The sequence below is a fragment of the Heptranchias perlo genome, chromosome 29, assembly GCF_035084215.1.
Source record: "Heptranchias perlo isolate sHepPer1 chromosome 29, sHepPer1.hap1, whole genome shotgun sequence".
Lineage (NCBI taxonomy): Eukaryota > Metazoa > Chordata > Chondrichthyes > Hexanchiformes > Hexanchidae > Heptranchias > Heptranchias perlo.
In genome coordinates, this window is record NC_090353.1 from 34,035,445 (window position 1) to 34,045,233 (window position 9,789).

The 9,789-nt window shown below is 46.5% G+C and overlaps 1 protein-coding gene across 4 annotated transcripts in view; it reads left to right on the forward strand.

Annotated features, from left to right (window-relative positions):
* Window positions 1-8,881, forward strand: part of arhgef18b (rho/rac guanine nucleotide exchange factor (GEF) 18b) — a 97,373-nt gene extending 88,492 nt beyond the window's left edge. For all 4 annotated transcript variants that reach the window (XM_067968462.1, XM_067968463.1, XM_067968465.1 and 1 more), the window contains 2 exons: window positions 498-620; window positions 2,459-8,881. In XM_067968462.1, the coding sequence (XP_067824563.1) occupies window positions 498-620; window positions 2,459-2,622 (287 nt within the window). In that variant the 3' untranslated portion in view covers window positions 2,623-8,881. The remainder of the gene's footprint in view (window positions 1-497; window positions 621-2,458) is intronic.
* The last annotated feature ends 908 nt before the right edge of the window (window positions 8,882-9,789 follow it).

Consider the following 9,789-nt stretch of genomic DNA (forward strand, 5'->3'; position numbering starts at 1 on the left):
TATTGTCTGTTTTTTCAGGTTTTTTTTAAGCCAGCTGTTTCTCTAACCCCATGTCCAGCTCTCCACTCCTGTGGCTTTTAGTTTCATTAGAAGTCTTCCATGTGGAACTTTGCCAAAAGTCTGGAACAGTATCATAGGGAGAGCTATTATGTGCTCTAACCACAGTGTCCTCAGATGTCCAAGAGGTTTTTCAGTCACTGGATAGAAATCAGGAGCCGGAACCCTGGCAGATCTTTATCCTGCCTAGTCCGGGCCACTGTGGGCAATCATAGTGCTGATCGCCAATAACGCAGAAGAGACCGGGGCATCATGACTGGGCCTTCCCTGGTGAATATGGTTCAATTCCACACTGAGTGGAGCACTTAGCCAAGACAGTGGTCCTAATTCTTAATCTATTTTTCTTGTGCTCTCTCTTCCTTTTTTCTCCCTTCTTTCTTGCGACTTGTTGCCCTAAACGCATCCCTTGAATTAAATATAAACTCTCTCCTTCCCTGCAGCACCAGTCGGCGGAGACCTCAGGCAAAACAGTCAGGTGAGGCTTTCCGTAAAGGATGATGGGACAGTAAGGAGCAGGAGGTCATCGAGCCCTGTGATGCCAAACAGCCAAAGTGTCTCCCAAGGTGAGGGTCCAAGATATCGCAGTCAGCTTGCACTCGACTGCTCCGCAACCTGCACGCAATTACAGAGAAACGACACCGTTGAAACAAGCCTTTGAGCCCAACCAATCTGTGTTGGTGTAGTCCTAATCCCATGTGTCTGCCCCCGCTCCCATATCCCTTTATCCCCAATTCCTTCAACCACTTATCTAACCCATTCTTAAATGCTGACATGGTCTCTGCTTCTTTCGCTACAATTGTGGAGATTACATAGAAATTAAAACACAGAAACTGGCTGTTGGGCCAATCAGTCCGTGTTGGTGTTTCTCCTCCACAGAAGCAGTAGACCTAATCCCATGTTCCCATATCCCTTTATTCCCATTTTCTTCAACCACTTATCTAACCTATTCTTAAATGTTGCCCTGGCCTCTCCTTCAATCACTAACTCCACTATTACGTACCACAGGCTCACAAACCTCCTGTGTTTTTTTTTTAAAAGTTTCTCCTGCTCTCTTCCCAAATCTCTTGGATTTAATCTTGTGCCCCTTGGATCTAAGCCCTTCAGTCACTGGATACTTTCTGTTTCTATCGATTGTGTCCCATCCCTTCCTAATTTTAAAAACCTTTATCAAATCACCCAGTAATCTCCTCTGTTCTAGCGAAAACAGCCCCACCTTTTCCAGTCTTTCTCCGTCCTTGTATATCTTTATGCCATGTATCCTGGTGAATCCGTACTGTACCCTCGCCCCTATCCTTGCTAACCCCCACTGGCTCTCCATCACCAACACATTGGCTTTAAGGTCCTCACCCCATTTTCAAATCCCTTCATAACCTCTCTCCACTAGATCTGAGATTTGCATTTATGTAGTGCCTTATCTGGTATCTCGAACGGCTTCTCATGAATTACTTTGAAGTACAATCACAGTGCAGCCATTTTGCACACGGCAGCATTCCACAAACAGCAGTATTCTGCGATATTCTCCAATAACCCTACATCACAGAAAGCATCCGGCCTCCTGCTCCCAACCAGCCTTCAGCCACTACGTCTCTGTGCACTCCCTCCCTAAACTCTTCTGCAAACCCCTTGTTACTTTGGTTACCACCTTCAAAAGCCTCCTCAGAACCTACCTCTTTGACCACGTTTTTGGTCACCTCCCCTAAATTCTGTCCTTCCTGCTCATTGCCCACGCTTATAGCATTCCACCCCCACCCACTGTAAATCACCTTGAGAGGTGCTATATAAATGTAGATTTGCATTGAGTAGACTGTGGTAAGTCTGTTGAGGTGGACATTAAAGGACTACTTGAAGAGAAGAGTTCTCCCACTGTCTTGGCCACCATTCCTCCCTCAACCAACACCACCAAAAGCTGATTAACCTCATTACTATTACTAACCGTGTGCAAAATGGCTGCAGTATTTGCTTTCACAACAGCCACAGCATTCCAGAAGTGTCTCATTGTGTGCAGCGATTTGAGACATTTCAGTGCGATCGAGCGATTTTATATTAATGAAAGTTTTTTTTTAATGTTGACACTGTTTTGCTCAGATTCAACATTTGTAAGTGCTAGCATTGGACTGACAAGCACACACTGTTGCAAAACTTTTCATTTTGTGCTTTCTCCTATTTTCTCTCCCCTTTTCCTGAATGGCCACTTAATGAGGCATCAGAGGGTTAAAAATCCCAAGGTGCCCCACAAAGGGGGTGAACTGGACTCGGAGTTAGTTTGACTCGGAGTGGGGGGGGGGGCGTGCCATTTTGTGTATCTGTTTTTTTAAAAAAAACTTGAATTCATAAAACGACCGTGGGCAGTGCCGCAAGCAATTTACTAGATTTTAACCAAATGTTTCTTTTGCCATTCCAGAATCCTCCGTCCCCGTGGACATTCAGCACGAGCCGCTGCACGCGCTAAGCACGTCGGTGCCGAGCGGAAGCCCCCAGTCCCAGCGTGCGCCCGTTGTCGTGGTGACGCAGCAGCCGCCGTCCGCCGCGCTGGATGACAGTGGCGCCGAGATCATTTTCTTCTGAACCACGCGAGCGGCAGAAGAAAATCAAGCGCAGCCATTGGCTGGCGTGGAAACCCCGGAATATTCCCAAAATAACGGCTTGTGTTTGGAGGGGGGGGTTGGGGCGGGAGAATGGGGGGCGAACGTCGGAGCTGACCACTAAAAAAAAAAAACAGGAACTGCTCGGAACGTGCCGATGATCTCCCAGACAAGTGTGTTCAAATCCTTTTCAGAATTGAGATGCCCCCGGCATCAGACTGTCTGACAAAGCATGGCAGCATGATTTACCAGCCACAATTTGTATTTACTTCTACTATTTTTGGAAGGGATGGTCCGTTTTGGAAACTTATGAATACGTCACGCACGCATTTTCATCTATTATCAGGAGATATAATCTAGAAGTTACTGGGACTCGTATTTATAAAAAGGGGTTCAGTATTTCAGGGCACCCTCTCAGCGCAACACAGGCCTGTGGGGCTGTGAGATATGAGGGGGCAGGGGGCAACGGGAGAGTTGAACATCTGGAGCAGCATCTGTGAGCCACTAACCCTCCCACCCCCATCCTGTGATTACCAACATAATTCAACCTCCGTGCTGGCGATGGATCGCCGAACGGAACCACCGTTTTCCGCGCGCCAGAAATCGGGAATGCCTTTACGGCGTTTCTACTTTTTAACGAATGTGATTTTTTTTTTTGAAAGCGTTTTTTATTCTTCTGATAGTGGAATGTGTTTCACGTGTAACACTAGGGCATTTACATCCTGGGTGGAAAGCAATACGGCCATTAAGTTCAGAGAATCCCAGTGTAGGCATTTTTGGGGGGAGGGAATGAGTGAGAGGCTTGGATTTGAATGAACCCTTTCACTGGGTATCCCAAAATGTTGGCAAGAGTCTTAATAAAATTTGTGATATTTATGTCTTTCTGTAATGAGACGCTCGTTTCGTCGGTTAATGGCGTTTTGGGGGCAGGGAGTTGCAAGGTGTTGTGATATGGTCAGTGCAGCAAGGAGGAACCTGAGGTGCTAAAGTTAGAGGATGAAATTCGTGTGATTTGCCATGGATCAAAAAAAATAATGGTGATTTTCTTGCCGGTGGTATATCTCCTGTGTCGGTTGTGGGAAGGCTAACTCCATTCTAGGTCGTGATCATGTAGACTGGTTTAGGTGGGCCGTATTTTAAATTTTTATATGTTGCTGCTTTGCCAAACTACCCCACATTGTCCTATTCCAAGCTCCAGGAATGACTGATTTTATTTGGGCTTCTCTTGTGCCACCTTTTAAGGTTGTTGTGGCGTTCACTTGAGTCACTCGCAGGCTCTTTTGATGGAGATCAGATACTGCAACGAGCGTACCAGGTCCTGCTCAGCCCTCGGGCGTGAAGGTTTGGACACCAGCTGATCATGCATCCGCGCATCAAAAAAAAATGTTTCTGCCTCATCCGATGTGGGGGTGGAAGAAACAGGACACTCGAGACCATGAAATGGTGGCACTCCAGATCACCCCTGGGCATCTCAACGCAGTGAGGTCTCAATCTTAACCATTGTCTATTTGGGCAGTGAGAGTTGCTAAGAGAGCAGAGATCAGAACTGCTCCTCTGTGCGCCTGGCAGCCTGTTTTGGATACCCGCTCTCGCTGCCCACTTGCATTCTTCATCAACCAGTCACAAGGAGTCTTTTGGCAACTGGGAGAATGGCATAGTTAGGAAAAAAAAAAATCAAGGCACGAAGCAAAAATTATCAGAGGTCGTTCAGATATCAAAAGCAAGGGGCACAGGTAGAAAAAGCAATGGCTCAGTGCTGCTTCAGATACCCCCAAACCAATCCAAGCCTGGTGTTCATTCCTCAGTAGGTGTGAAGCACATTTCTGTTTGGACATGGCAGTCAAAAGAGGTTAGGTAAAGGCCATTTGGCCCACCAAAGATTGTCCGTATGTAGCAGCGGACTGTACGCACTCTGGGCTCTCCCATGGTTATCTGTGCACTTCACATGTTCCTTTTGTTCCGTACCTGTTCCACCCTCCTGTCCTGAAGCTATTGACTCCTCCTGGGATACGGTCCCACCCGATACCCTCCTGCAAAAGTGGCCATTCTCCATGTGTGAGCCTAGACTGAGCGCATTGGTAGACTATTTCACTGTGGAGGACACCACAATTCTGTCCTCAACCTGATGTCCACACCCTCGCAATATCCAACAGAGGTCACTGGGTAGCGATCAGGAGGGGCAATTTTTTTTAATCCCCTCCGCAGACTAGGGGCGCTGAGGCCAATTGTAGTGCCCTCACTGCTGGCCCGGCTGAGACTAGCTAACTTGGCACAGACCTGGGGATCCAACCTGGGGCCTTCCCTCTCTTGGCTGGGCCCATCACTGAGCAGTCTGAATATTGTAACAGGTCCTTTCAGATCATCCAGAGAGTGAGTAGGGAAGGGTTCTGTTTGGTGGTGAAGACCATCTTGTGACCTGCTCACACAAGGTGTCGATCAATGCAAATCAAAAAGGGCAAAATACACACGGCAAATGAAGTTAACTCGGCATGAGTGCGTGCATGTAATTGTACACCTACCTTGTGTACATGAGTCTTTAAGCGTGTATGCACTCCACATCGACTTTTACTGGTATAGCATTGTTTCCTCTGGGAGAAAACTGTACAAAAGGAAGTGCTGGGTAGGTGATGTCTTGATCAGTGATGAATTGATCTGTTGATTTAAGGTATATTTTTTGATGTGCTATGGGTGAGAGTTACTGTCTCATCTATGCCTCCGACACGTGTATTTGGCCTGGTCTTTTACAACAAAGCAAATGAGCATGGATTCACTCCAAGATGTGTGTTTAGATCTAGTTCCCACCAGGAGGGGTTAAAATCTCCAGTCTGAGGAGGGGAGGGAGACTGTCGCACTGGTGCATTCAAACAATGTCAGTGACCTCTGGCAACTGGGCTCATATCCAGAGTGGATAATGGTCCAGTCTCTCTGCTTGATATAAACTTGGTGACGATCTGTTAAAATGTTCTCACACCACCTCCGGTGTTCAGATCCAGCTGAGGCAAAGGGGGATGCATGACTTTCTCTCTCTTTCTCTTCCTCCCTCTCTCTCTCTCCCCCACCCCCCCTGCTTGAAGTGGTTAATCTGAATTTTTGATCCCCAATACCAAATACAAGTCTGCAAAACTACTCAAAGTCAGCCTGTCGTGTGGAGAGAGGATGCATGGTTGAGGTGTTAGGAGATAGTAGACAAAGTAGAATGGCAGCTTTAAGAGCAAGAAAATTCCCTCCCTCCCCCCCCCCCCCACTCCGAGCTTCTGCCTGGAGTGGGAGCAACTTCTCTGGTTGAAAATTACTGGCATAGCAGACAAGGAGAGACAGGATTTGGTGGTTAAACCAAATTTGACCTCTCCCTTCGTGCACGCCCCCCCAAATCCCATTTTAAAAACTCCCAACCAGCCCAATTATCAGTCAATAAACTAGAACTCTTAAGTTTGAGACCATGAGCATACCCGCCCCATACTAACAGTTTGGGTTGTTCCAGGCGCCGTGTAATTCCAGAAAGTTATTTTAAGCAGGTCAAAAGCTTTGAAGATACTGAGCAGAATTAACCACTAGAAATATCTTTAACTTGTAATTTTCGAGCGGGTTCTTCCGACTTGCACTTAAGCACAAATTGTTTTTTTTTTCCCATTTGTTCATATCTGTCAGAAGTTGTAGCGGTTAATTTGTTTTTAGTCATGGAGCACTTTAATGCACTCTGTATAAAATGTTTTACTGTACTTGGGGCCTGAGGTTTGAGGAGAAGTGGAAATCACGGAAAAAGAGGCAAAAGAACATACAAAACCACAAACATTCCACCGATGGGTGCAGTCACATGACTCTCACCTGGTCACATGACACTGTCATGTGAGGGTACTTCATGACTGAAGTGTATCTCTATTAATGGACCTTTGCAATACTCTTTTTATTTTCCTTAAGGCTGAGGGTTCAGCAATATTTATTCTTTTATGTCTTGTGTCACTTAGGGACCTGAGTCTCCAATTTTACACAGCAAGTTGAATCTTGCAAGAGATTTTAAGTGTCTGTTTATTCACACAAGGGGTGGGAGAAAGTATGAGGGGGTGGGGGACCTGAGGACATTTGGCGCCAACAGAACGTCCTTTGCTTCTGTCCCCTGGCTGTCCTTGGATATCGTGCTTTCTATAGACTCCAGTGATGCCATCCCTTTGATCGCTGTGCCAGGTGGTGTGTTGAGCTCTGGGGGAAGGAGCTCGGGTGCCTGCTTATTGCCAAGTTTGAATCCAGCTGGGGAAGGATTGCAGATTGAGTTCCAATGTTTGATTCTCTGTTGATCATGAAATCCTTTTGAGGATCTTAATAATTAATACCTACACGTCAGTAGACAATGATGTGAGTGAATAGAATAGGCTTTCTGTTTTTAAAATCACATTTTTGGTGTCTGATTTGTATTTTATGAATTTCTGGACACTCCACTGGTAAGCTGGGGGTGGGGGGGCGGGGGGAAGCTTTTTCTTTCCAGCAGAGAGTCTCTTTGTCCCTCAGACAGCATGGCCAACGCCTCGTACTCCAGGGAGAAGCTCAAATGGGAATTTTAGTCAATGTTGGGATTCAAATCTGGCTTCCTTTCTAAACAGTCCAGTATTTTTCCCTTTTAAAAACCTTTTTTAGGTGTAATCTAAAATGTAAGTTTGCAAAAGGCAGCAAGGATAAATTAATTTGTTCTTTGTCTCGGCCGTGCTCTCTCAAAATAAAAAACCAGCTCTTGGCAGAAAATCTAGTCCAGGGGAGCGTGAAATCCAACTCCTGTACCCTCACTTTCTACCCCAAAACGTAATGGGACATTCTATCCCTGGTCTCTGCTCTGAGCTGACCTCAGCCTCGGTAGCAGTACCAGCTACAAATTGCTTCAGTGGCTCTAAGCTATGGAGAAAAAAAACCAACCAAGGTTTTCACACCTGCCCACTGTGGGTGACTCCTGCTGGAAAGTGTTAGAGTTGGGGCAGGATCAGGCTCGAATACCTGGCCAACACTCAATGTCCAGTCTCCCACGTGAAGATTGGCCGCTCGGGTGGAGTACCAGGCTGCTGCTTGTTCCCAGGGAACCAAATCCCACCGGGAGTCAAGAGAGGAGGAGCGAAAAATCACTTAAGATTGTGAATGTATCTAGTGTAAAAGACTACAGAATGGAACTTGGAGTATCCCCAACTAGAGTGCACGAGGACTGGGCAGAGAGAGTGCTCAAGTCCCATACCTTAAACCCCCACGGTACTCAACTTGATTTTAAAAATAGAAATTTTCCCAGACTTCTAACTGAGACACCCCACGTCAGAGGAGAAAATCCACCGAGTCCTTTCCCCACTTCGGCCCGTCCCCACTGCGTCCAGTATTAATACTAAATTTTGCACGGGGTGGGTGTTGGCTGGCAAGGCAGCGGTTTTATCAGAGGATGCATAAGAGTTCGGTCAGTTCCCCTGTCTGCACTGCACTAAGGATGCTACAATTAGCCTCAACATTCCTGGGTTAGGGAGGGGAAGAAGCAGCCAGGGCTCCCATTGCTGATCACTGACCAGCAACCCCTACTGGAAATACGTGTTAAGTGGACAGGACCATATTTGACTTTGTCCCAGTTTCAGATGACTATCCAGTTAAAGCTCACTGTCTTGAGTTCGTGCATGAAGAATGGCCACTTGGGGATAAGGTACTTGGGCTGGGGGGAGAGTGACTGGCTGTGACGCCGTGAACCAGCACCAGTTAGTGCCTTCAGGAGATGTTGGGAGAAAATTAATGAAGAGGCTAGGAAACCAGTAGATACAGTGGAGTCCGAGGTGCTCCTGCTAATCCATACATTTAAAGACTCAGGTCCCAGACTGCTGTTAATAATGTAAAGTCATGTGATCGTCAGCTTAGACTATACCATTTAATGAAAAGTGGGGGGGGGGGGGGGGGAAGGAGGAGGGAGTGTTATTGATCATATCACATTAGGATGTATAGATTGTACATAGTTCAGAACTGTCTGGTCACTGACTGCCAGTAACAGTGTAGACAGGTTCTTGTAGTTTTGTTACATGTTGTAAAATTTAAAGGGGAAAGGAACTGTTGATATTCTGTCAGAATTGTGCACCTCAATTGTCTTTAATGAATTGTAAACAAGATTGTAGCACATCGAACAATTTGTTTTTATGATGGATTATTATTATGCTAATTAAGTGTCACAGCAAAATAAGGAGCTGCCTAGAATGAACCTGATTCCAGCAATAAAGAAAATCCCTCGTTTATATCCAGTGCTGGCTGTGTGTGCTCAATGTGATTGGGTTGGTGCTGGGAGTGTCTGTTCATGACTATCTCATATGTAGGATTCTACATGCCCAACGAAGGCGTTGTCTCAAATTGTGACCCTGGCGGGCCTTTACATCGCCACTGGAAATATTCTTCAGAATCTTCACAATGGCAAGCATCTTTCAGTGTGTGCAGTTCCACAATTATGGTGCCATTGTCGAACCATAGAAAATATACAGCACAGAAGGGGGCCATTCGGCCCATCGTGTCCGCCCCAGTTCGAAGAACAACCAGGTGCCCGTTCTAATCCCACCTTCCAGCACCCGGTCCGTAGCCCTGCAGCTTACAGCACTTTAGGTGCAGGTACAGGTACTTTTTAAAATAGTTGACGGTCCCTGCCTCTACCACCAATTCGGGCAGCGAATTCCATACACCCACCGCCCTCTGGGTAAAAAAGTTTTTCCTCATGTCCCCTCTAATCCTTCTGCCAATCAGCTTAAATCTATGTCCTCTAGTTCCTGTCGACTCTATCTGGGCCCCTCATAATTTTGTACACCTCAATCAAGTCACCCCTCAGCCTCCTCTGCTCCAAGGAAAACAACCCCAGCCTATCCAATCTCTCCTCGTAGCTGCAATTTTCAAGCTCTGGCAACATTTTTGTAAATCTTCTCTGCACTCCCTCCAGAGCAATTACGTTCTTCCTGTAATGTGGTGACCAGAACTGCGCATAATACTCCAGCTGTGGCCTTACCAGCATTTTATACAGTTCCACCATTACATCCCTGCTTTTGTATTCTATACCTCGGCTAATAACGGAGAGCATTCCGTATGCCTTCTTCACAACCTTATCTACCTGTACTGCCATCTTCAGGGACCTGTGCACATGCACTCCAAGGCCTCTCACTTCCTCTAC